At 36.1% G+C, this 27,973-nt stretch overlaps 1 protein-coding gene across 50 annotated transcripts in view; it reads left to right on the top strand.

The window, feature by feature from the left end:
- ABI3BP (ABI family member 3 binding protein) overlaps positions 1 to 27,973 on the top strand; it is a 255,252-nt gene that overhangs the window by 114,182 nt on the left and 113,097 nt on the right. For 29 of the 50 annotated variants that reach the window (XM_054479875.2, XM_054479874.2, XM_054479879.2 and 26 more), the window contains exons 5-14: positions 2,963 to 3,144; positions 3,696 to 3,748; positions 12,749 to 12,797; positions 13,729 to 13,800; positions 14,375 to 14,467; positions 22,296 to 22,373; positions 24,344 to 24,418; positions 25,168 to 25,242; positions 26,333 to 26,404; positions 26,850 to 26,924. In XM_054479875.2, the coding sequence (XP_054335850.1) occupies positions 2,963 to 3,144; positions 3,696 to 3,748; positions 12,749 to 12,797; positions 13,729 to 13,800; positions 14,375 to 14,467; positions 22,296 to 22,373; positions 24,344 to 24,418; positions 25,168 to 25,242; positions 26,333 to 26,404; positions 26,850 to 26,924 (824 nt within the window). The remainder of the gene's footprint in view (positions 1 to 2,962; positions 3,145 to 3,695; positions 3,749 to 12,748; positions 12,798 to 13,728; positions 13,801 to 14,374; positions 14,468 to 22,295; positions 22,374 to 24,343; positions 24,419 to 25,167; positions 25,243 to 26,332; positions 26,405 to 26,849; positions 26,925 to 27,973) is intronic. The other 21 variants (XM_054479882.2, XM_063661528.1, XM_063661542.1 and 18 more) reach the window with 5 other exon arrangements.

Below are 27,973 nucleotides of genomic sequence, written 5' to 3'. Positions count from 1 at the left end.
TGATAATTCTTTCTCTGCTCAGAGTTTATTTTATGGATAAACTGAAATAGGTAAATAAAAATAAGCCCTTTGCAAATGTATAATGCACAAATTTATTGTGTTCGGCTTCAGTTTGCATTGGTTTTGTAGGAATGGTGCATTATGCAATGATGTGTTGCAAAATATGATTGTAGACCTAATGGCTTAAATCAGTATGTCTTGGGAATTGAATAATTGGTTATTTAGTGATATTATATTCTAATTTTTAAATGACCCTTAGAGCACCACATATTCATTACACAAGTATTTATGGAGCACCTACTATGTACTGGGTTATAAAGAACTATTTATTATCATGAGACCTGTATTTTGTTTTAAAATCAATGAAAATTTACTTCACCACTTTAAGTATAGTTAAGTGGCCTAATCTCTCTGCTTAAAAAATGATAGTGCCATAAAACAAAATTGGAATTTGCCTATAATATACAAGTATCAACTGAGACGGTGTTGAAAAGGACAAACCTAACTAGAAGAAGGGCAAAATGCCTAAGCCTTTATTTTCCTGAAAAACTTGGGATAAGAGGGTATTTCAAAGCTTTGTGATCAAAATGGAAAAGATTTACACTCTGGATTTTTAAACCATGGTGAAGTTTAGGGTTCTTTTTAAAGAACAAAACATTTCTGTCTCATTTATTTATAAGAAGATTATATGAGATCAAGTTGACTGCAAAGCCTTGGATCTGACCTTCGGTAGTTCTGTTAGCAACAGGACTCCTGCCTCATGAAAGCAATTAAGTCCTCAAAAATGTATCTACTAGAGATGCATAATTTTGGTGGCCCATCTGGTCTGATTTTAGCTTCTCAACATTTCTCTAAGAGCCAGGATGAGGAAAAAATAACAACAAAAATTTCATGCAGCATACTTGTCAAGAAATGCATTTCATAAATCACTGATATTTTGACTCACAGGACACAAAGGATTTCTATTACATTCTATTACAATTCAATAATATAACACTTGTTTCCAGTAGCAGTTAGTGTTTAGGCTGGAACAGCCTCCTTCACTCATTCTGTTTTCTGCTACTTTGGATTGGGGAATGGAGCCCTGAGCACAGCTTTCACTAGAAAGGAGCAAGCTAATCAATGATGGCAAGCCTTTCAGTGGTTTGTGCCTAGTAAGAAAGTAGGCTGAATATACAAATGCATCTCGTCTCTCTCTCTATTTATTAAACTATAAACCCCCTGCTGACTTCATGGGTATGCTACCTGTGCATCAGATCCCCAACTTAGAAGAGCCCAAATTTGGTTTAATGCTCTGCTGTTGCTGTCTTAAGAGTCCTAATAACTTTGGAACAGAGTCTACATGTCCATTTCATATCGAGCCCCACAAATTAGGTAGCCAGTTTTGATACTCATCTCTAGATACTGGGATTGTTTTGCATCACCAAGAGCTTAGGCTTGACACTTAGAGAATGCTTAATAAATGTTTTCAGAATGAGCAAAATTCCTGATTTTTTAAAGCTTTAAATAAAAGCAAGTAACCTTAATCTTACTCCATTTAATTTTGCCGATGTGAGGAGTGGAGGAAAGGTACTAAACTTTTGAGGAAAATGTTAAGATATAAAAAAGACCCAAAAATAGTTTACCCAATGCATATGTTTCCATCATCATAACGTGGCAGCTACTATTTCATTCTATTAACTTCGTGTTTATTTAAAAATAAAAAGCAGATGAAGTTTACCCATTGACCCCACCTGAAATCCTATTTTTCTCCTCACCTGCTCACTGGGAGTTAAAGCACTATTAGAAATGTTGTATCTTTTCAGTATTATCCCTTTTCAGTGCCAGGAATAATATTTGGTAACATATTTCATATGTCTGAATATTTATGTAAATGATAGGAAACTATATGCACCAATCTGTAATTTATTGTTTTTATTTGATATTTTGTTTCTAAAATCTATCCACATTGATACATGTAGTTCTCCCATTCACTCTCATTACTGTATATAGTAGTATACTGTACTTGATCTGCTGCCCCTCATTACTGTATATAGTAGTATACTGTACATGATCTGCTGCCCCACTTACAGAGGCTGTTTAAAGTAGAGCCGGAGGAGTCTTTCTTTGTATTTCGATTCTGCCACTGCCACTGGTAAAAGTCAGTAGCCGGGTGAGATTGAGCAAGTTAAGTGAATGTTCTGAAACTCCATTTTCACATTTGTAAAATGAGATTAATAATTTCTACCAGTTAAGATGTTTTCATGACAATTAAACCAGGTAATATATGTAAAACCTAGGTTCAAAAAATAGTCATAGGGATTATTTTACACATATATATGTGTATATTTATGTATATATGAGCATTATGAAGGCCTAAGTAAATACGTAACAGTGATATTGAATTGGCATTAACTTTTTTTATTTTACTCTTAACTTGGCTATTGGTCTTCTTTTTAATAATAAAAACAGCTCAACCTTAAAATGCAGTACTGAATACATCTTAGTCTTAGGTTCTTTTTTTTACAAAATTGAATGATATTACCTCTAACATATCCTCCATGGATGAAAAAGCTTAAACTCATACAACTATGAAACTACCATACTAATTATAAAATGGCACCTATGTTCTACCCTATGTATAATAGAATATTATACATAGTGTAATATCTATGTTTTTTCTAGTGTTTTCCAACTTTCATCTTGCAAAGCAGCAAATAATAAAACGAGAATTCTGGAATTCCATCGGGCCAAAACTGTGCTGCTGCAAAGACTCCAACTTGCAATGAGAAATTAAAAACCTAAGCACATGTTGAGCTGATTTTTTTTTTCATGTTCTCTGCAAATTTTTTAAAAATCGGAAGAGAAGCCAATATTAAATAGTATCCCAAGTTGGTTGAAATCTGTGATGAAGTAAGAAACTTGAAATAACATTCTGAATCCCCCTGTGATTTTAAAGCATTATATTCTGGTTATTTGACAGATTTTATACAATTCGCTATCGAGAAAAGGATAAAGAAAAGAAGTGGATTTTTCAAATCTGTCCAGCCACTGAAACAATTGTGGAAAACCTAAAGCCCAACACAGTTTATGAATTTGGAGTGAAAGACAATGTGGAAGGTGGAATTTGGAGTAAGATTTTCAATCACAAGACTGTTGTTGGAAGTAAGTACCTAGAAATATTTGTTTCAGTAAGCTTTTATAATTTTTTCTTAGTTACCTAATTTTTAATTATGTTATTCATTGTATAATATGAAATAAGCTAATTCCTAAGCTCTAGTATTTACAAAAATATAGAAGCAAACAGTATATATTGAGCATTGATATTTCAGAATCTTTAGTTAAAAGTGATTTTTAAAATAAGTAATAAATATTTGATGCCTCCATTGATGTCATTGGCTATTGTATTATAGTAGTTTAAAATCAATCCCTACCCGCAAACACCAACAGAACCAGAAAAACAATAACATGTACCAATGTTCAGAATGGAAAGCTAGACCAGTAGAGATGCCCATAAAAAGACTTTCGGGAACCTTGAGCTTTCTTCCAGTCATCCCGTCATTAAAACTTCATGGCATCAGTGTTTAAAATGATAGTAATTAAAATTATACATCCAACTTAGAGGACGAGTTGTAGTTGTCTTCATAATGATTAGCTAGAGTTGACTTAGGAGCAAGGAGAATAAAAATAATGCCATTTTTCCCTTGTTTCATCAGGTAAAAAAGTAAATGGGAAAATCCAAAGTACCTACGACCAAGACCACACAGTGGTATGTAACAGTTTATTTTCAAGAATGTTTTTTAAAAATTGTATCTGCATTGTTAAGGAAATAGTCTTATTATAAGATACTGAAATTAGATTAACTGATTGCTGTGAAACAGTGGAGAAAGTACTTAGTTTTAGGAATTAGTTTCTTTTTCTTAATACTAAGTAAAAGCATGATTTCAAATCATCTCTGATTTGTTTGAAGTTCTAAAATTCTGAGATTCAATGTAGCTTATTCTAATATTTCAGTATTCTGGGTATTTCAAGGTTATACATATTATCTTCTGTCGATTGCTTTTTAATATAATGTTTCAAGAGCAAATTGATACATGCTTTATGTACATTGCTACAGCTCAAACCTTTCCTTTCTATTTTCTATCATACCCTACTTAAAAGAGCCAGTCTTTTTCACAATGATGGAGCAACCAGTTTGATTTTGTAAAATGCCCAGCCTCTGTTCAGTTCAGACAATGTTTGTATTTTATGAACCAGGCATTTCCCCACGAATCTAAAAACATCCTTTTCTCTCTCACTTCAGCCACTCGGTTTCTCATGCTCTCTTTCCTTCCACTTTGCAAAATCTATTCTCAGGAAGCATCATGTCAAGTATATACCACCCAACCTGGGATGACTGTCAGTCACTGTTAGAGCTGCCACAGACATGTTCGCATTTCAAATCTCATACCCAGTAATTAGTTTGGTGCCAAAATAATTGCAGCTTTTGCCATTAAGAGTAACAAAGGACATTATATTAACTGGGCAGACAGAGGAGGCAGGCCGGTGAGAAGGGAATTTGGTGCTGACTTTGGTCCCTAGATACTGGAAGTATCCTACAGTCAAATGAACGTGCAAAGATTATTTGTGGGTGGAATTTTCCTCTCTGAGATGTGTGCTTGAGGTGTGTGGCTGAACATCTTTTTATGTCTAATTAAGGAGTCCACGGAATAGCCCCATGGATCATGTGGCCCAGTCTGGAAAAAAAATAGTAGTATATATTTCACTGGGATTAAAAACAAAAAAAAAAAAAAAAGGAAGATTGGTTTTGGTGACAGAAAATAGTCTTAGATAAAGTAGAACTGATTAAAAATTAATCTGTCTAAGGCAAATGTTGTTCATGTGGTTTGAAATGGAAAAAAAGTGTGTTCATTGTGAAATTATTATCAAATAATAATTATGAGATTGTTATAATTGCTAGGAAAATATTTCGATGTATTTTAGATATTAATACAAAAAAGACATTGTAGGTAAATTCCTAGGCCTGTTTTTTTTTCTCGCTCTCTTTTTTTTAACTTGTCTGTTTGGATGGTTTTTTGTTTTTAGGTTTTGCTGCTTTTCTAATTGTCTAATACTTAAATATTTAGAATGTTAAGTGGGAAAAGAAGCATTAACAAGGTTACCCATAACAAAACTACCTATAAGGGTAGTATAAAACCATTAATAGTCTGGTAAAACTTTAGAACATCTTTTGTTTTCTAAGCATGTTTTCATTACAAATTAAAATCATACTATATTTGCAATTTTCTATCTTGCTGTTTTCACTTGGTCAAAATAGGTTGTGAACATATTTCATATCATCAAATGCTCTTCATAAACATAATTTTAATTGCTGTGTGCTGTATGATCTAAATGCATGGTTATAAGTTTCCAATTTGTAGGCATTTAAGTTACTTCTAATTGTTTTTAAATTGTGGGTGATGTTATAGTGAACACTTATGATAGGTTTATGAACACTTGTGATAAAGCTTTGTTCACAATGCTAAACATTTCCTCAAAATAGATACTTAGAAGAGGAATTAACAGTTTAGAGTTTTAACATTTTTAAGCCTTCCTAATACTATGGTCAGATTTCTTTCCCGAAAAGTGGTACTAATTTATAAACTTGGCAGCAATGTATCAGTTTATGTTGCTATAGTACCCTGATTGCCAACTTTATATATTTTCATCACTAAATTTTTGGCTAATGTAATAGCTTATAATTGTTATCTTAATTTTTATTTCTCTGATTGCTGATATAGCAGTAGTTTCTTCACTTGTTTATTAGCCAGTTGTATTTTCCATTTAATGATGTTCTCTTGCAGTTCTTTGTTTGTTGGGCGTTTCATGGGTTCTTTTTAGAACTATATAGTCTAAGACTGTATACATTAAAGAAACATTGACCTGTTGATGATACTATCTAGAAATATTTTTCTCACATTTGTTATCGCTTAAGTTTGCTCATAGACATTTTTGAAATAGACAACTCATGAAATTTCCTTAACCAAATTATTAGACTTTTCCGTTGTGGTGTCCTCAATTGCATTATATTTTAGAAAGACCCTCCCTCTCCAGAGAGCAGATAAATATTTCTTTCCTTACTTTTAGTTTAATAAGTGGTTTGATTTTATAATAATTCTGTGAATTTTATTTAACTATGGTATATAGTAAGGTTCTATATTGATTAGGCTATGTATTTTTCCCCCAAATAATCAATTGGCTTAGTACTGTGTAATTTATGTACCGAATTGTGCCTCTCTCTAAGTTCTCTTCATCTTTGTCTCTTAAATCCAGTCAATATTGTGTAGGAAAGGTAGATCTGCTGTACCTCACAGGCAAAACAGTGGGATAGAATTGCTCTTTCATCCTCTTCTAGAACAATCCTCATTCTTTGTTGTGAATGGTTTCCTAGGAAGCATACATTGTCTCCTGCCCTCTTGGCTGTCATGCTTAACCTTTCATGTGACTCCATGGTATCATTTCTTTCATTGCCTCTTTTCAGCTATCATATCCCAGTAATTTGTATTTGTCTTGGCAGGATATTTCATTTGGGATGAGTTACGCAGCAAGATTGGGAAAGATGATTGACGTTTTACTCTCAGGGAATTTAATTTTTTCCCCCTCAATATAAGCAGCCATGATAGGAAGGGCTAGGAAGCAACCTCCTGCCTGCGTGACACAGAGCCAGGCATTTTATCACTTCAAGCTGTGAGGTGGAGTATCCTGACTCCAGCCAGCTCTGATGAGTTTAAAACTCTTTGTTATTTCCAAAGGAAAAACCAAATTCATTAAAAAGATGTTTTAAGCCTTCTTTGAGAAGCTTTATTATTTCCTTCGGGACAGCAAAAAAAAAAAAAAAATATATATATATATATATATGAGCTTACATCTCTGCTCTCAGGTAGCTCTGGGACATGGGGAAGTAGTAACAGAACTGCATGGGATAACTTTGACTATCTTATGTGACCACATAGAATTGATTCTGAAAACTGGTTTGATACTTGAGAGGTATATTTTAGCCCAAAGAAGTGTATACCCAATTATTCACCCATCTCTTCTCTGAGACCTATCTTAGAAGGCAATACTTCGAGAGATATGAAATTGATTTCACATGTTTTGCTTTTTGGATTTCAAGCAAAAAGACACATTGAAAACTTTTATTCATATGAACATGGTTACACCTGAAACCTTAGAAGCAGCAAAAACTCTTGAACACCTTCCAATAAGAGGTATTCGGAATGGAAAAAAACAACTTGAACTTTAGGCTGTCCATTTTACAGATAAATAAATTTTAGGTCAAAAATTTGAATATAAAATACAGCCCATCCTACCCCTCTGGTTACACTATATATTGTAATTCATGTATCTAGATATGTGTTCTGCTGACAGGCAAGCCCCAGTGCAGTTGTGCCAGAACATATAGCAGGAAATCTCTTCTGGTTGGCTAGTGCCTGTGTTCTACCACTTGTTAAATGTTTTCAATATTGCTCCTACCTATACCTCTAGAAAAATCAGAGAAAAGGCATATGCAGAAACAAAACTGTGATTCTTTCTATATAAAATAAATCACGTGAGATCCATATGATTGAGGAAGAAAAAGATACATTTATCGTGATGCTTGTGCTATTTTTTTTTCCATTTAGAGAATCTAGGACACTCTTTTTTTGAAGGTAAAACCTAATGTTTATTATTAGGTTTTGTTATTTTAAAAAATAAAGAATGATGGCTAATATTTTCACACATTTTCTATATTTTGAAAAAATGTATTACTTAACTAGCTAACTAAACAAAATCAATATTTGATGTAGCACTTATTAACAGATTTTTGAAAGCAAATTTAATTATTTAATCTAAATCTTCCTAGAATCAGTGTTCTCCAAAAATATGACATCTATTTTTATCTTTTTTATTTTCCATCAGAGATCCACCCATATTTTAAGAAATCCACAGTTACTATCATCAAAAAGAGAAGTGGTACCAATTGTTAAAATGTAACAATTATCAAATGATTGATGTGAAGAGAGATTACCTTTATGGTCCCCACCCACACTTTATGACTGTGTACAGTGAATATATCAGGCATCCTTCCATTCTTAGCAATCCTTGTCTTAAGCAGAAACTTGAAAAATTTATATGTAGGCAAACTATGAATATATCATCAAAGATTAAGTTGACCAGAAATTTGAAGCCTTTTGAAAGTAGGACATTAGATTCACTTTTAGCCAGATGTTAGATTGAGTCAGTATGTTTTGTAACTTTCATTAGAACATCCTAAAAATGAATTAAAACCAGAATCTAATATGCACAAGTTCTCATGTGGTTTGACTCTTGAGTCATTGAAATTTGACTTTGAGCCACTGTTTTAGCCACTACCCAAATGGACAGCTCCTCTTTATCTCGGGGCCTGAAAATAATGTTAAACCTACAATAATAATATTCTGATGCCACAAAAATGTCAAATGGACAAACCTACAAAAAATAACATCCTTAGTTATCACTAACTTTATTATAGCTAATTTTCAAAATACTATCAGGAAGAAGTTAGTGTAATGCAGGGTGAGATGCAAGTTCCTTGTCATGTGTGGTGGTAGCAGTGTCTGCTGCTGCTGCTGCAGGTATTTCTAAAGAAGCATACACTTTCCCTAGCCATGGCAAAAAAGCATGCTGCATTTGTCTCCAGGGGCATCACCCTTTACACTTGAATAGTCTCTCCTCATTGAGTATCACCAACTGCATGCTTTGCCACAGTGTCCCAGAAAATCGGTAAAAATAAATGATCTTAACAAGACTTCTGCTCAAGGCATAGCCCAACCTGGGTTTCTAATGGACAGGTTATCTGGAAATGAAGAAGAAAAAAATCTATCATAGGACAAGAAAGAAATATGCTTACTTCCTGGCATTTAGTAAACATTGAAAGACAAGAACTATGGAAGGAAGAAGCGGTGGAGGTTTGCAGCAAGAATGGGGGAATTGGCAAGCTGTAGAGAAAACAGAGCCAGCAAGGGAATGACTAAGAAGGAAAATCGCTGCCAGAGTGGTGTCAGAGGATAGCAGTATTGTGCTGAGGCCACACCAGCCAAAACAGTGTGGAAACCTGCGAGGTTGTCACTGCCTCCTTCCCATTGCCGGGCCCCACACTGTCTATACCTGTGACGCTGATATACATTAATAGCTGTTCATAATAACAAGCCTAGAAAAAGTAAGGAAAGGTCAGCAAGGAAATGTTTTTTTTAAACATTGTACATAAAACAGTTCTGTTAAAATTGGATTGTAATTGGTTAAACACTGTATCTTGGAAATTATCACAGTACTTCATTTTGCAGTTGACAAATGCAAACAAAAGTTTGGTTAACAAACTTTTTCCTGCCCTTTCATTGGATAAGAAGACATAGGAGAGGATTCACATTGTGAATTTCTGAATGGAAATTATACAAGTGTTGGCAGAGACACGTTGAGCCACAGGACTTTCCTGATGCCCTTTAAGAACCTACCTGTAGAGACGCAGCTATTTGCTCATTAGTACAGCCCTTATGCATCTTTGGATTGTGGATTAAGCAGGAGAGCATTTCTAGGCCTAGAAAAAATTGCATTCTTCAGCTAAATGATTTTCTAATTTTTGGCAGCACATATTGTACATACGTTCTTGTCACTTTAACTGAACACTGGTCTGTATTGGAGTCAGAACTCAGAACAGAAACTTTGTTCCATTCATGTGAAGAGCAGAATATTCTCCATTTGTCCTTGTCAAAAAATTGTTTGTTCAAAACAAATCATTACAACAAGGAAAATGAAACTGGCATAATGCAATTCAGTCAGCACAGCAACATGTAGGCTTTTCTGCTCTAATGTGTTAAGTATCTTGGAAAGACTTCGCATTCAACAAAATGTGCGCTAAGTACAAAATGTGCACTAAGTGACAGGAGTTGTAGGGCAAATAGAGGACAGGCCATTCAAAAGCCTCTGTAGCTGTAGCCACAGCCTGAACAAAAATGATTATTGGTACCTAGAAAAATAATGTGGCTCTCTTGCCTGGCAGCTCCCATATAGTTGAAGGTTGCCATGCCAAGCGTTTAAAAGTCTCAGAAGTGTCAAACACATAGAAGCAGAGAGTAGAATGGTGGTTACCAGGGGGTGAGGGGCAAGGGGGCAGTGAGGAGATATTGGCAAAGGGTAGGAAATTTCGGTTAGGCAGGAGGAGTAAGCTTTAGAGTGCTATTGCACAGCAGGGTGACCATAGTTACTATTAATGTATAGTTCAAAATTGCTGAAGATAAATTTCAAATGCCTCACCACAAAAAAATGACAGGTGAGGAGGTGGATATGGTAATTAGCTTGGTTTAATCATCCCACATTGTGCACTTAGATGAAAACATCACATCGTACCTTAGAAATATATACAATTATGAAAAAGAAATGATTTTAAAAAATAAAAGTTGTTTTAACATGAACAAATAGGAGTTAGAGGCTATATGCTGGCAACGCTTTTGCTGGAGCAGGGCAGGTGAGAACTAGACAGTGCAGGTGGAGAAGCTGGTGGGGCTTCTCTTAAGGTGGGCTCATGAGTGAGTGCAGAGTGCCAAGGGTGGGCCTAACTTTTCTCCCCTGGGGAAGGATCTGTGTGCAAGTGCTCACATTTAATAGTTTTATAATAAAGCCAAAAGGGATCCTCTTGCCCATATAACTGCAAAGCTGAGAGTTTGGTATTTTTTATCCCCCACTGAAAGTTATACTTATCTTCCTACTATTTCCCTCCTGTTGCCAAGAAAGAGCAGGTCTAAATTATATTTGCATCATTCCTCTAGTTATCAATAGTGTATGAGCTAAGTTGCAATACAGAAGCATATGTGGTAGATAAACAGATTGTTGATTAAAATAACTTTTTCTGCTTATAAATGTAATTTGACCTTATCAGAAATTTGGCAAATATTGAAAGGTACACAAAATAAAATTAATGTTGGCTTACAAGAAATAAATCACTGTTTTAAGGAAACAGTGATTTATTTCCCTCTGGCCTCTTTTCTATACACATATTTATAAAACTGGGTTATATTGTGGATGCAAATTTATATTCTTGGTACTTATCTATATTCTGCATTTTTCCATTTTATTAAATACAAGTCAAATTTTTGAACTATCATTGAATAAAACCTCTACTTTTGGATAATAAATTTTTTAAGTTATGATCATAAACACTGTCTTTGATTAATTCCTTAGGCCGGGTTGCTAAGGAGGAAATCATTGACTCAATGCATGCAGACAGCCCTTTTAAAAATAATCTGATGATAGCAAACTTTTATTTGTTGTGATTTTTTTAAAACATAAGAACCTTAATATGATAAGAAAAATAGCCAACAGTAAGCCTGGTGTATTGTCCCTTCTTTATCGGGGGATATCACTTATTAAAATGGTAGTATGTCAAAAAGTATGTTTTGCTCACTACTAGGTGTTTGCCCTTGTAAGGGATTTGGTAATCAGGTAAACACCTGTCTGGTAAGCAGCTCATATTCAGCACATCCTTGATGATCAACAGGTCTAGTATATGCCATATCTGTATCATGTATACAGGCTAAACCAAGTATCAAGAAGTGGACATCAATCTTGCCCTTTCAACTCAACTCTAATTCTCCTGTATATAATTTTCTGCCCTTCTCCTCACCTGCCCTGTGTCCCTCTAGTCTGTCTTATCCTTGGCCTCATGATTATGTCTGGCAATGACTCTGCTTTAAAGTCTGCACCCATCCCTAGGTCAGGCTACTTTATGACATCAGAACCTCCTGTGGGACTTCTGAGGTAATTTGGGTGAAGAGAGGAAGCAGAGTCCTCTGGGATATGTCCTTCTGATTCTGAGGTCCCTTGTGTATAAACATGTGCAGAATGGTTGAAAGTACAGGCTGTGGAATAAGAAATATCTGGATCTGAGTCCTTGCTGTGCTTTCTTGAGCAATAAGTGCTTGGTGTTGGGAGCTCATGGTGGTTGTGGTATCTGTGGTAACAGCAGCAGCAGCAGCAATTGGATACACTCAAACAATTGATCTTGATTGGTTTTCAAAGATAATAGGTAGCTTAGCATCTTTTTGAGAGGGACTGTAAAAACAATTTGGCAGGGTCATATCTCAAATGTAATGAAAATAAATCAATATTCAATACAGAAGATTTGGTTTCTTTCCATTGTGGTTTCTAAGTAAAGTGAACTAATGGGAGTTCTGAAGAAATTGCTTCTGTCAAACCTTGGGATATTTATGAGGGAAACCAAGTAAATCCAGTAAAGTAGAGGCAGATGGATGTACTAACAATCTAACTAGCAACTTTTTTTTAAGATGGAGTCTCGCTGTTGTCACCCACGCTGGAGTGCAATGGCATGATCTCGGCTCACTGCAACCTCCACCTCCCAGGTTCCAGCAATTCTTCTGCCTCAGCCTCCCGAGTAGCTGAGATTACAGGCGCCCGTCACCACGCCCGGCTATTTTTTTTTTTTTTTTTTTTTTTGTATTTTTAGTAGAGATGGGGTTTCACCATGTTGGCCAGGCTGGTCTCGAACTCCTGACCTCAGGTGATCCACCCGCCTCGGCCTCCCAAAGTGCTGGGATTACAGGCATGAGCCACCGTGCCCCGCCACCAGCAACTATTAAACCAGTGTCACAGGAGACTTCATTGAAGACAAGGAAGGGCTACTTCCAGTTCTCTGAACATTTTAAAGAACAGAAAGTTATTCACAATGACTCAAAAATTAACTTTCTTCTACTCTTTTCAGCCAGCATATGTCCCAAGGAAGCTAATCCCAATAACAATCATCAAGCAAGGTAATTTGTCTGCTCTGGAAATGTGTTTAGAGCAATCTTTAATATACTTTTAGCTAAGGTAATCAAACATGGCACATATTTTGTCAATTTTTTAATAGTTTTTTTTTTTGAGAAAAAGTTCGAAGAAAATACAATGGTCTAGTAAACTGGAAGTTAATGGATAATTTTGGCTCTTTTACCAACACACCAAGCCTTGGGCTGGTCACACTGGTCAGACAACTAAGGACAAAGCAACCATCACAAGTATTAAATTTTTTAAAGCAAGTTAAATATGTGGAGCTTTGCCCATGATTATGTTGTCATACATGAAGAAACCCACTGATTTAGTGGTCACTTTAAGAAAAGTAAAGATGGCCAGGTTTTCAGAATTATAATGTCACTTCACTTCAGTATCTGACTGTTTTTGTTTTGGCTTCTGGTTTTTCAAATTATTACAATCTATGATTTCCAGAAAGTTTCTTGGTAGAAGAGACAGGGCCCTTAAAAAAATGGTTCTTCATTTTCAGAAAACACAACATCCCAAGTGTATTCCCAAAACAGAGTTAGTTAGTGTTGATATTACTCAAAGACTCTTTGCTTTGAGAAAATAAGTTTTCTAAATTTTTATTGCTGGGTCATCACCTTATTTTGTGCTAGTACTGATTGATTTGGGGAAAAAGAAAGCTTCAAGGAATAGAGTTAGGAAGAAAGTTTTCCAGTAATTAGAATGGAACACCTTATGATAGAATAATAGCCTTTCATTAGTTAAAGGCACAGGTGTTAAGGTATGCCTTCCAATCCTTCTGTTGGCTATATAGCCAGCCCACTGAGTTGCTTTGTATTAATTAATAAAGTTAGATAAGGCTTTTCCAGTGCAGATGGCTTCACATTATTAGCTTCTTACTGCCTCCTATTTCCCACACCCTCACACTGTCTTTTTGTATTTCAACAGTGATTCAGAATGTTACTCACAAGGATTCAACTAAATCCCCAGAAAAAGCTCCATTGGGAGGAGTGATACTAGGTGAGTGGATCTCAAAATCTATGCCTAGATTAAGCAAATCAGGCTATCTTTTGAGGATAGGGCTCTTCTGGAGTTTTGCAGTGTGAGTAATTCTGTTTAATTGATGTGGTTCACTTCCTTTCAGTGTTTAGCATCCTGGCTCATGTCCATTCCAGGCTAGGAGCCAAGCCACGCTATCTTTATCACGGTGTGTTAAAGAAATAGCTCTAGCACATGTGCAGTGGGAACGATGGCACCTGTCCTACCTGCCCCACAGAGTTGACCGAACTGCTCTTTTAAAAATCATTATTATTGATAATAATCTTTGTTCACCACACATCTTAAGCAGCCATTATACAATTTTTGAGTCTGTGGATAAAAAGCCAGAGGATTTTAGTAGTTTGGTTAAATATGAAAAATATTCTATTTAGAATGTATGGTCATATTTTTTCCAACGTTTTAAAGTTTGGGTTAAAATTTACTAAGCAAAATAAGTGCTACGCTTCATAGTTTGTAGTATCTGATGTGCTGAGCTTCATTTTATGTCATGATGTACTTTCTTCCCCTTATCTTATTTACATCTATTTCCTTGCAGTCCACCTTATTATTCCAGGTCTGAATGAAACTACTGTAAAACTTCCTGCATCCCTAATGTTTGAGATTTCAGATGCACTCAAGACACAATTAGGTAAGCAGAAAAGTTTTGTATTTGAACTTTGCAATGACTGAGTACTAGCACTGATATTCTTAGGAGATCCAAAGAATCTTGCAAATGAGCTGTTTGAGGATCTCAAAGTAAAAAAGTAGAGGCAAAGAGGTTGGAGTGTTGGAGGTATTAATTATAAATAACATTCTATAAGAAAATAGTTATTTTATATGTGCATATTTATATAAGGTATATTTATATGTATGAAATAAGAGTGAATGTTTATGAAATTCTTCAAAATACATATGTATAATTTTCTAATAAAGTAATTCTAAATTATACTTACTATACTATTATGGGGCGACTAGGTATTTGCAATGAGAATTGATGTGAAGGTCAGGTTCATTAGAATTATTATTTACTTGAGATTGATATTGCTTCCTATTTCTAGAAAGAACTGGTTATGAGTTCAGTGTTTAAAAAACACAAAACGTAACAGTAAAAGGAAAAAAACGGAAAATCCACTTAAAAAAGGGCCGGGGAATAAATGTGGAGGTCACTGGGCTGAGTTGGTTGCTGCATTTAAGTATCAAATTAGGCTCCGAATTGTACCTTAGCAGAGAATCTCAAGCTTGATCAAACATCAGGAGCACCTGGAGGGCTTAACACAAAGACTGCTGCCCACCACCCCCCGCCACCGTCCACCCACCTCCAGAATTGCTGATTCAGTAGGTCCAGTATGGGGCCTGAGAATTTGCATTTCTGGCAAGTTTCCAGGTGATACTGACGCTGCTGCTCTAGGAACCACACTTTGAGAACTACCCTTCCAATGTCTCTAGAGAATGCCTTGGGCTGTTAATAAATTTGGAAGAAATAGTGCGGTAGAAATTGAACAAACCTTAAGAATACAGAATGTATTCCCTGAGCTAGGCACTGGCTGTGAACTTTAATGTTTAATATATGATTGAATCAGCACATTGTATGGATAAAGAAACGGAGGCCCAAGCCCCTGTTTGGCAACAATCATTCAACAAATACTATGGATTACCCTATGTCAAAACTGCAAGTTGCTGGGGGCTATGATGGTGAGTTACCCAGGCATGGCACCTGCTCATACTGGGACCTCAGACAAGGCACTTACTTTCTCCTCCCTTACTGGGGGCCTTACCTGTCCCCTTCTTCGATATTTCCTCTTTTTTGGCTGAGAGAGAGGCAGAAGAAATGATAAATAAGATATAACCCAAATATTTTTTATTTCAATAAAATGCCATGAAACATAACAATAGGCTGGGGTCCTAGGTGGGCAGACCCTCTGGTCAGGCCGGGGCTTGGTGTGATCTCTCTGTTATCAAGAGCATGCATGCATCCACTGGGAACAAACCCTTGATGTTCCTGACAAGTAGCTGCTGGTACGGTGTGGATCCCACAAGCCAATAACTCATTTCCTTTTTCCCCCTTTCCCTCCCTGCCCTGGAGACTTACTGGGGGAAAAAAGACATCAAATCTAATGAGGTACCAAATGTTGATGTCTTTTTCTTGTTTCCAATTGTCTTCTTTAGGGAATAGGACCATGTAGAGATGTTTAGAAGTTTTGTCCACATAATGTCAAGCTACTTAATTTTTTTAAAAAAACCTGAAAAGAAATTGCTATCCCTTCATGTGTTTTTCAAATATCCAGACACCTAACTTTGCATAAATACTGTTACCTGAAAGTTTAAGTTAACTTTTTTCATTTTTTGCTTCTCTGATCTGAGGCAATCCAGTTATAAGAATTTTAAAAGGCAAGCTCTTAAGTTCTTTTTAGGTGTTGATTTTGAGAAACTCCTGGAAGAAGGAAGAGGAAGGCCTTACGTGGGTAGAAAGGGGACTATTAGACTTACAATTTTGGAAAATTTTCCAAAACTTATGGTTCAACATCTCAGTAAGATGTGAAAATATTTGCCAATATATCTTTGTGGTTTTGTGCAATCCTTATATTTTTACTTTAAAATAGTCATATCTAGTAGTCCTAGAGTGCATTACTTCCGAGAAAATAGATAAGTAACTCTGGACTTCATTTTCTTAATTTGTGCATCAGACTTGATCACCTCCCTTTAACTATAAAACCCTGTGACCCAGCCCTACATCATGTAAATGTGATGCTGCCAGGATGCTCCCAAATTAAGTTCCCTCAGTGAATCTGTGTTTGGAAGAGTTAAAGCTCTGGACTCTGGCATTCACCTGTTGTCTGCCCAGAGACCGTATACTTTGCCCCATGTCTAGAACTTGTTTGGAAGGAGGATAAAAAGGAGCTGGCCAATCTCTTATTGATTTAGTCCCTATTGTGTCCATCAAAACTACAGAAAGCAGGGTTTGTGAAGGGGACTGAAAATGAGCAGGGGTGTTTCTCAGACCATGGCTGTCAGTTTTAAACTGGAAGATGTCATGGTCTGTTCCTCAGTGCTTAGTCTTGAGTGATATTTCCTAATCTTTAGAAAAATGTTTAAAATTTCTACATGCTACCATAATACCAATTTAGCATTTTTGCTTTCTTTAAGTAATTAAAGTGGATTTTTGTCTTGTGATTCATTTTTACTTTTGCTTTTCTGATATGATTCACTAAAAGTCCAGAATTAAGTATTATTCTAATAAAGAAAAATTAAATGCAAATAGTAAAATGCAAATAATTTAAACTATGAAAATAGTAAATATGTTTTTAAACTTGGCTTTTGAGGGAAATGCCTGTCTTAAATTGAATACATGGGCAAGATGGGATGGTTCATGCCTGTAACCCCAGCACTTTGGGAGGCTGAAGCCAGGGAATCGTTTGAGACTAGCAATGCAAGACTAGCATAGGCAATGTAGCAAGACCCCATCTTTACAAAAAATATTAAAATAAAAAAATAGCCAGGCATGATGGTACATGCCTGTAGTCCTAACTACTCAGAAGGCTGAGGCAGGAAGATCACTGAAGCCCACGAGTTTGAGGTTTCAGTGAGCTCTGATTGCACCACTGTACTACAGCCTGGGCAACAGAGCAAGACCTGGTCTCTTAAAGTATGATGCTAATAATAACAGAACACATAGAAAATTTAACACATGGAGAATTTCTTACACACTGTATTAGTCCATTTTCACACTGCTGGTAAAGACATACCCGAGATTGGACAATTTACGAAGAAAGAGGTTTAATTGGACTTATAGTTCCACATGGCTGGGGAAGCCTCACATTCATGATGGAAGGCAAGGAGGAGCAAGTCATATCTTACATGGATGGCAGAAGGCAAAAAGAGAGCGCTTGTGCAGGCAAAGTCCCATTTTTAAAGCCATCAGATCTCAGGAGTTTTATTCACTATCACAGTCACCTACCACTAGGCCCCTCCTATAACATGTGGGAATTCAAGATGAGATTTGTGGGGACACAGCCAAACCATATCACGCACTGAAGAGACTGATAGCCAGTATGTTTGAAAATGTCCGATAAATCAAAGGAAAATCCTACCCAACAAATGTACCAACTTAGTAGACCATGTTTCTTACAAAAACTACATATACAATTGTTTAAAATTTTTTATTGTATATGCTTCAAGCATCCAACATGAAGTCTTTTTATATGTATACCTAGTGAAATAGTTACTATATTCAAGCAAATTAACATCCATTCTCTTGCATAGTTACCCTTTGTGTGTGCGTATGGTAAGAGAACCAAAAATTTTAACAATTTTCCAATATACAATATTATAATTATAGTTCTTGTTTTCTACTTTAGATTTCTAGTCTTATTCATCCTATGCATCTGCAACTTTTTACCCTCTGTTCTACATTTCCCTATTTCCCCCTCTCCATCCCATCCCTCATAAAGTTTTATTCTCTATATATGTGACCTTTTTTAGATTCCACATATGAGTGAAATCATGCAGTGTTTTTCTTTCTGTGCTTGGCTTATATCATTTAGCATAATATCCTCCAGATTTATCCATGTTATTGCAAACGGCAGGACCTTGTTTTTTAAGGCTGAATAATACTCCAGTGTGTGTGTACCATAATTTCTTTATACATTCATCAGTGAACATTTAAGTCGTTTCCATATCTTGGTTGTTGTGAACAATGCTGGAGGGGATGTGGGACTGTATGTATCTCTATGAGGTGCTGATTTCATTTCCTTTGGACGTATGTCCAGAAGAGGGATTGCTGGGTCATAAGGTAGTTCTATTTTTTAATTTTTTGAGGAAACTCCATACCATTTTCTATAATAGCTGCACCAATTTACATTTCCACCCCAACAATAAACAAGAATTTTCTGTTCTCCACACCCTTGCCAACACCTATTTTTTATCGTTTTGCTTAATATCCATCCTAACAGAAGTGAGGTGATAACTCAGTGTGGTCTTAATTTTGCATTTCCCTGATGATCAGTGACATTGAGCACTTTTTTTTTTATACCTGTTAGCCATTTTTATGTCTTCTTTGGAGAAATGTCTATTCAGGTCATTTGCCCATGTTTTAATTAGCTTATTTGGGGTTGAGGGTGGTTGTGTTATTTTGTTTCGCTATTTTGTGTAAGTTCCTTATATATTTTGGATCTTAACCCTTTATCAGATACATGTGGTTTGCAAATATTTTCTCTCAATGCATAGGCTGCCTTTTCATTTTGTTTATTGCTTCCTTTGCTGCACAGAAGCACTGTTTTTTTTTGCAAAGTGTGGGCATAAACAGTCCTTTACGCCGTGAGGGGAGAAATAAACTTCCCTAAAGTTAATTATCACTGCAACTCAGAAAAGCTATATTTTTTGAGGTAGTAAATCCTAAAAACAACATCCTCATTCCAGCAGAGCTCATAACGGGGCATCAAGAAGTATAATAGCTAGTTCTAAGAACACATGGTGTGAATAATGAGAGATATAAACAAAAAAGTTAGGATTACACACACATCCCCAAGGGACATACAAAGGGTTTGCCAAAGTCAAGACCTAGCCTGCCAAAAATTAAAGGAAACAATTGTGGTGGAAAAATGTACAGAAGAAATAGAGGAAAAGGAATTTCCTGGGTTTTAGGCTGTGTTCTGATGGCATTTTACTTTCCTATTGCCAAGATTGCAGTTGTGCATAGATAGTGTGGGTGAATGCTCAGGGGTTGATATATCAAGAGTTCCCCATTCAAATACCCTCCCCATCTGCTAAGTTCTCTGATGTCTGAAATATCATTTATAGATATATAGTATGGCCTGGTGCAGTGGCTCCCACTTGTAATCCCAGTACTTTGGGAGGCTGAAGCAGGAGGATCACTTGAGCTTACGAGTTCAAGACCAGCCTGGCAACATAGTGAGATCCCGTTTTTGCAAAATAATAATAGTAATAAGCTAGGTGCTGTGGCACGTGCTTATAGTCCCAGCTACTACTAGGGAGGCAGAAGCAGGAGAATTGTTTCACTTGAGCCCAGGAGTTTGAAGTTTGAGGCTGCAGTGAACTATTATCATGCCACTGTACTCCAGCCTGGGCAACAGAGTGAGACCCTGCCTCAATAAAAAAAAAACAAACAAAAAAAAAAACGGAAGAGGAAGAAGAAGAAAAAACAATATGCCCGTAGAATTAGTAATATATAAAGAATACAAAGGTCTCTTAGGAAGGGGAAGTTTGCCTTTTTTCATTAACAGCCTGATTTTAGGCCAATGTGATTGCCAGCTAAGAACATGTTTTGAATAAAGAAATTGAGAGCATCGCCTGTGAAAGTCTAGGATCTGGACGATTAAACAAATAAATAATAAGAGGTCCTAGGTCAGCCAGGGACTCACTGAGAACATGGGATATTCTTAATCAGGAAGGAGCCCTGGAAGGAGAAGAGAATACTGAAAGAGAAGAGATTGTGAAAGGAAACCTATAATTTTACATTTAAAAAAACTTCCTGTGGGGCATGTTGAAAATAATAGGAACAGCGTGCTTGAAAAATTCATGATCTGAATTTTTTTCTGTGTTGACAATCAGAATGGTTCACACAAAAGATGTCAGAAAAAAAACTGATAAAATTTAGACATTTTAAAAATAGAATTTATAAAATTATGCTAGATTTTTAAAAAGTTCCTTTTTATGCCCTGCTAAATTAATTTGAACAATGCTATTAAATATTTTGTTGTGCGAACATGCTTTGCAACTTCAGAAACACACAATTTGTTGCAAATTATCATTTATGACACTTAGTGATGGCATTTTAAATAATTCCTGAAAATTAGCTATCTAGAAATCTGTTGTATGCCTTTATCGAGTAGGGATTGAAAACTGACTTGCTGCTATAAACATTGTGAAAGATGACTTTCTAATTGTCCTCAAGCTCATCAGAATTAAATAAATGTTTTTGAACGCACATCAACAGAAAAGAAGAAGATGGTCTTTACAAAAATAAAGTGAACTACAGATTATAAAATACATGTTCAAAGAATTTTGAGTGTGAAAATTAAAGTTTTCAACAGGGAGCAATTTTGTCCCTTAGGGAATATCTAGAATTGCCTGGAGATACTTTTGGTTGTTAGAAAAGTATCTGTGGAGCACAAGATATTCCAAAAATGTGTGAGAGCACTATTGGAATCCAATGGGTAGAAGCCAAGAATACTGTTCAACATCCTACAGTATATAGGCCAGTCACCCATAAAAAAAAATAATCTAGCCTCAAATATCAATAGTGCCAAAGTTGGGAAATCTAAGTTCTGTATAGCCTTAGGACTCTGAAAAATCCTGTCCGATTACATAATCAGCTCAAGGTGGCATGATCAGGGTATCCCAAAGGGGCATGAATTCTTTCTTGCCACTAGACTGTTTCAAAATATTATGAGCAGGTAATATTATGATTCAACACAGAAAATAGCTGAATAGAATTCATCCTAATTATACCCTTTCAAATGGGGAATACCATAATGGCTGGGGAACACTGGCTTAGAAATGCTACTTTCTTTGAAAAAGAACTTTTACATTTTAAAATGAAGTTTCTCAAATAGTTGCATAAAGAGGAAAAATGGAAAAAATTATTTTATTCTTTGTACTGAATTCCCATAGAGATTAAAAGAGAAGATCTACATTAATATGAGGCTCAAATAACATTTACTGTTTAATTTTTTGCAACAAATATTTTCAAATAGCTTCGTTTCCTATGTGTGTTGTTTGTGGCTTTCTAGAATCTCGATGTCATAACTTATTACATTTTTTACCATGTATAATAATGGAAATTTTCTTTTTTTGGGGGGGGATGGGGTCTCGCTCTGTCACCCAGGCTGGAGTGCAGTGGCGCCATCTCGGCTCACTGCAAGCTCCAACTCCTGGGTTCACGCCATTCTCCTGCCTCAGCCTCCAGAGTAGCTGGGACTACAGGCGCCTGCCACCTCGCCTGGCTAATTTTTTGTATATTTAGTAGAGACAGGGTTTCACCATGTTAGTCAGGATGGTCTCGATCTCCTGACCTCGTGATCCACCCGCCTCTGCCTCCCAAAGTGCTGGGATTACAGGCATGAGCCACCACGTCCGGCCGGAAATTTTCTATAGGTTGATTTTTTAAAATTGGGAGTACTGGAATATAAAATTCCAGGAAGCATTTGCAATATAATCTATGCCTTCCAGAAATACTATTTATCAATCAGATGACTTGAGAAGTATCCAAGTATTGGATTGTGATTTTTTTTTCTTCATTTCAATGCCAATTTAGATCTTAAAAGAATTATCTAGGGTTAATAAGAAAGAATTTTGAAGACTTATATTAGTTCCTGCTAGAGATACACAATAAAGTTGTTGAATGGCCGGTGGGGAAGGAGTGTGAGATTAGATCTTTAGTCTGCTACTTGATTATGCATTGAGGGAGGTATTTTTGGACACTGCAAGTGAGGTAAATTGTTTGTCCTCTGACTTTTTAGCTAAGAATGAAACCTTGGCATTACCTGCCGAATCTAAAACACCAGAGGTTGAAAAAATCTCAGCACGACCCACAACAGGTAATGAGATCGCTATGTTGTTGACCTTGAGAAAAGAAAAAATGCTTTTTTTCAAATACTAATCTGCAGCCTTTTTTTCAGTAAAGAGCCAGTAGGAAATTCATTTTGATCATAAATGCAAAACAGTAGGAGATTCTATGTCTCTAACGTTTGGGAAAACAACAGCTGCAAAATGAACTATTGAATCACATAACTGATATATAATACAGAAGCTGTATTTTTTACTCTAAATGAGAATTATTAGTTCGACACTGAAATATTTTTATATTAAAACATCATACCACAAGTTTGGTGCTGTTCTTTCGTATGATGACATTAGACCATTTTTCATTTCTACACTTTTACAAGTGGTCAGTGTAGCAAAATGCCATATATTCTTCACAAATCCATAGCTTAATATCTATGAAAATACCCTGGAATCATTTAGAAACAAATGTCTCTGGAACTTTTGCAATCCTAGTGTAGAGAATATAAAATAGTTCAGTAACAATCCTTTAAAGAATTAACGCAGTAAGCGTTTTCTCCATAGTTTATCACCATTACTAACAAACATTCAGCATCTCTTCTGTGAATGAACTACTCAAGTCCAGTCCAGCGGGGACGCATTAATCTTGGAGCTAGAGTTTTTGCCAAAGTAGTACCACCTTATCCAGGACCTGATGAAGCAGACATCTGGCAAGAATTTCCCACAATCTATATTTAGCAGAGTCACTCCAATCTGAAGTGAATTTTTTAGTCCACAAAATCCTATAACTTCAAATATTGATGATGTACCTTTTACTAAACTTTTGGACTCGTAACTGGTCCAGAGAAGATAAAAGTTGTTGTGGCAGTAAAATAACTTCAAGAAATCCATTCAAGTAGGAATATGTCTGAGAGAGCAAGATGAATATGGTCCTTTTCCAAAGAAGAGAGATGGACCTTTCATCCCCACCTTCATGGGAGTTGGAGTAGAGGTATAGCTACTGGAGTGACCCATTTGGATGAAATTCCTAGATGGTTTCTGACTTCAGTATACGTGATCAATATCCAGAAAAGCATAGGCATGGCTCTATAGGGACTCCAAGTCCCTTTCTCCCTCAAAGATTCTACCCACTTTCCCCAATTACACTTTTTTCTCTTGGCAGCATTTCTGATGGGAGAGTCTACATGTTTTTAGTCCTCTGCCAAACCCTCCTCAGAGTTTTCCACTTCAGAAACACTTAGGAAAACAGCACAACTTATTACTCAGGGTTATTGTGTTTATTTTGCGTTCTTGCCCTGCAACATTCTGGGGGTTTCTGGCTCTCAATTCATTTCAGATCCCAGTGATCTTAGTTCTTATTTCTCCAAAACTGTTGACTGGCTGGTGGGGAAGGAGTGTGAACTTTTTAATTGAGCTTTTTATTACCTTTAGTCTAGAATTTGGGATAAATCTGTGGCTGAGCATTTAAATTCTGATCATAATTTCAATTCATTTTCAAGCTTTGCATATTCATTGCAGTGTAAGAGAGAAGTCTTACAATGTGATAGCTCTAAGTAAGACTTTTAACCCAGAGTCATCCTTTCATTTGCCCATTTATTCATTTAATAAACTATTATCTTGATTATCCTTCAGATTCTTCAATAAATGATTTAAAAAGTAATAAACTATAATCATGTGCTTGTTTATTATACCCCAGGTATTGTGCTAAGCCCTGGTGATAAAGAAAAAGGCAGATTTAAAATTACGATTAAGCTTATAAGTGTTTCAGTGAAAGTCAGGTCAGAGTGCTCTTTTGGATAGAAAGCAAACCCAGAAAGCACCAGTTGGAGAGGAGTGTCAGCTCAGGCACTTGAGACAAGCCAAAGAGCTCTTTACATAGTAACACAAAAAGAAATGGGCTATACAAATATCAGTCACTAATTCTAAAAGGCAACAAAATGTGTCTCCTGGTGTTTGGTTGCTTCACTTTATCTTAATTTGTAAAGTTGTGCTTTTTACCTTTCAGTGACTCCTGAAACAGTTCCAAGAAGCACTAAACCCACTACATCTAGTGCATTAGGTGTTTCAGAAACAACACTGGGTAATTCTAAGAACTTTCTTTTTTTCCTTAAAAAAAAAAGTAACAACGAAATAACTCCCAGGACTCACAGAAAAGAAACCTGATGCCTTAACTTCTCTCTCCCTCCCCACTTTCTCCTTTTCCTTCCTTCCTGGCAGTGGTTAACCTTCCTCTTTCTTGGACAGATTCCACTGAAGAGTTAACCACATGGCTGATCCTGGTGACCGACCTTCTGGGCAAACCTGGATGCTCATTGCTAACTGAATGACCTTTTTAACCAGTCTCTGGGTTATACAGACAGAATACCAGCCTTTTAACCCCCAGATCTTGGGGGAGAATGAAGGAAACCCGAAAGTCTTGACTCTGTGCTTTCTGCTTAGATTGGCTTTGGGAAGTCTTGTGCGTACTAAAATTGGGAAGAATCCCCAAAAGTGTCATGCTTTTAAACAAGAATTTCATGGCACCCATGTTTGTTGTTTCTTAGCCCACGAACTTGCTTTGTTGTTCTCTTTCCCCTGAACAAAAGGAGCAGCATGTGTTTTGTTCTGTAATTTGATGTTGATCTTCTCAGCCACACCACTGCCCTTTGAATGTACACCTTCATATTTTAACAGCTATGTAACTTTTCCAGGGAAAGTTATTTCCATTAAAGGTAATTGGCTGCTCTGTGTGCAACAGTCCATTACAAAGCTTGCTGTGCATGATCATGATTAAGCCATAGCATCAAAACCCGAGTCCAGGAGTTGCAACTGCACTCTTTTTTATTGTAGCTCTCAGCAAAAGGACCCCAGAAACATTGCAAACTATTCTAATACCTCAGTTTGAATTGCCGCTGAGCACTCTAGGTAAAAATTAATAAATACTGCAGCTTTATTATTACCTTGGATATTGTATGCATGCTTCAAAGAAGTCTTTTGAATTAATTACGCTAATTTATACCCAATCCCTTAAAGGTGACACAGTCTTCAAGTTTAGGATCCCAAAGAGGCTCTCCCTATGACAAATTGTTTGGTTGGGTTGTTTTTCTTTTAAGTGGTCATATTTTAATATTATGTTTGATTCTTTTAATTCAGAATCAGTATGTCACTGAACAAATTGATCATTTCTGTATTTTTTGTAAATGTGTTTATTGTCTCTCTTAACAGAGAAGATATATTTATGATATTTCTGCAGACTGCTTCTTAGAATTCTTAGAATTCTTCTGAGTGAAATATGAAAAAAATGAGGGCAGGGTGCAGCGGCTCACGCCTGTAATCCCAACACTTTGGGAGGCTGAGGCAGGTGGATTGTCTGAGGTCAGTAGTTCAAGACCACCCTTGCCAACATGATGAAACCCCGTCTCTACTAAAAATACAAAAATTAGACTGGCATGGTGGCATGAACCTGTAATCCCAGCTACTCAGGAGGCTGAGACAGGAGAATCACGTGAACCCGGGAGGTGGAGGTTGCAGTGAGCCAAGATCGTGCCCCGCACTGCAACCTGGGTGACAGAGCGAGACTCCATCTCAAAAAAAAAAAAAAAAAGTTGGGATGAGGAGCTTACATATAAAGCCACGTAGTTACCAAAACTCTATTTTTAAAAGCTTTCAGATGGACATTTTCTAGTTCAGATGTGTTTGCTTGGTTTAAATTTAAATTAAATATATTTAAGAACACACATAAACCTAGCTGAAGAAATCAGCAAACTGGTTTAATAAGGGTGGAAAGAAGAGTCCAAATACAGTAGCTTAAATTTAGTCACTTAACTATAAAAAATTGGAAAAGAAACTTTCTTATATTCAACATTGAAACACAGATGTAAGAAATACTACTAATGGTCTCTTAACATGATTTGCCTTTTTGTGTTTGCTTTTGTTTTTGCAAGCTTAAAATTTTAAAAATCTTTTCCGTTACTTGCACCTCAGGTCGTAACTTTCCTTATGTGTTTCATTACAGCTCCAAAAAGGCTTCCAGAATTTCCTGAGGCACAAACACCCTTCCCTTTTGAGAAACCTAGGGGCACATTGGGTAATAAGAGTACCTTAAATTTAATATTAAGGCTGTGGGTGGTGATTGCTTAATTCTGCAGGACGCATTTACTGCATCTTATTTCTGCAAACCTCATGAACCGATAGTTAGGCAAACAAGTGGTTGATTTGATTTTTTTTAATAAATCTATTTGGGTTTTCTGCAAATTCAGTAAAACCCATCAGTCTTAATTCCACATAATCCACTTAGCTTTTTGTCCTTAAAAATGTTGACAGTCTGACACCAAACTCTGGTTTCTCTCTGACCACTAATCAAATGTTCTCTGGATGGATACATACTGGTTTCTTATTGATATATAATGACTTTTTATTGTATTGGTATACTGCAGGCTTCTGGTAGCCACTTAACCATACCAGCAACCTATTTCTGTCTCGTTCTCCTCTTAAAAAAAATCTTCAGCAAATTCCATTTCTTTTCAATATAGCTTCAAGTGAAAAGCCATGGATCGTGCCTACAGCTAAAATATCTGAAGATTCCAAAGTTCTGCAGCCTCAAACTGGTAATTAAATCCTTTTCTTAAAAAAATTGATTATAACAAGGAATATTGAGTAACTCATTGTTTTTATTTTTATAGGTTCCTTAATTGATTATCAGTACGCTTTGTAATAAGTGGAAAATCTATCATACATTTGTTGATACTGAGATGAACCTCATTTTCCCCATTAGAAAAGCAAAATGGTTTTGAATGTTTTAAAGACACATGTTCTAATTTCTGGATACTATAACATCTTAGAAATGTGGCCAGAACATGAACTATGAATTGGCTCATTGATGGAGATCTCTTTATTGACAGGAAAGCAGTACCAAAATAAGAAGCATCAGCATGGGTCTGATTTAACAGTATGAGTTTCATAGTCTCTTGCAGGGAATATTTGCTTCTTTTTGGCAAAATAATTAAATAAACATTGAAGAGCTTACTATGTGAAGATAGTATAGTAAGTTCTAAAATTTGTAAGTACAGCAGGATATGTAGGAGAGACCACAGGTCCTTGCGGTTAATAACAGACCTTGGTTCCAGGCCTCGCTCTCCTAGTAACCATGTGACGGCTACTTTTCTCTACTTTCAGAAGGTATTGGTTTCCTCTTTTGCAAACTGTAGCAACTGGCTTTTTTTTTTTTTTTTTTTTTCCTGTTGAGAATTCTTGTGTTCCACCATTAAAATTCATTGAGATATGTTTCTTTTACAAAAAAAAAATTTTTCTCAATTAAATTCTATACATCTTTTGGTTGCCTAGCAGTCAACTAGAGAGTGTATTCAGCATATGAGAATTATAAGAAGACCTCAGAAACCATCCTTTATGATTACTTCCATGATTTTTGTGTTTTGCTTATTTGTATTTTAATTTTTGTAAATCTTCTAGTTGTTTTGACTTTATTTGGGGTACATATCATATAGTGTATAATGAAGTTGGACGTTTCATGTAATGAACTTAAATGCAGCAGCGTTTTGTGGTATTCTCCAGAGTCCAGCAGAGGTCTGGGTTTGAGAAAGGATGAGCATGAGCCCTCATAGATCTTGGTGAAATTATCCTTTCTCTAGTACATGTA

Source organism: Pongo pygmaeus, chromosome 2, assembly GCF_028885625.2.
Source record: "Pongo pygmaeus isolate AG05252 chromosome 2, NHGRI_mPonPyg2-v2.0_pri, whole genome shotgun sequence".
NCBI lineage: Eukaryota > Metazoa > Chordata > Mammalia > Primates > Hominidae > Pongo > Pongo pygmaeus.
This window is presented reverse-complemented; position numbering and strand designations above follow the sequence as displayed.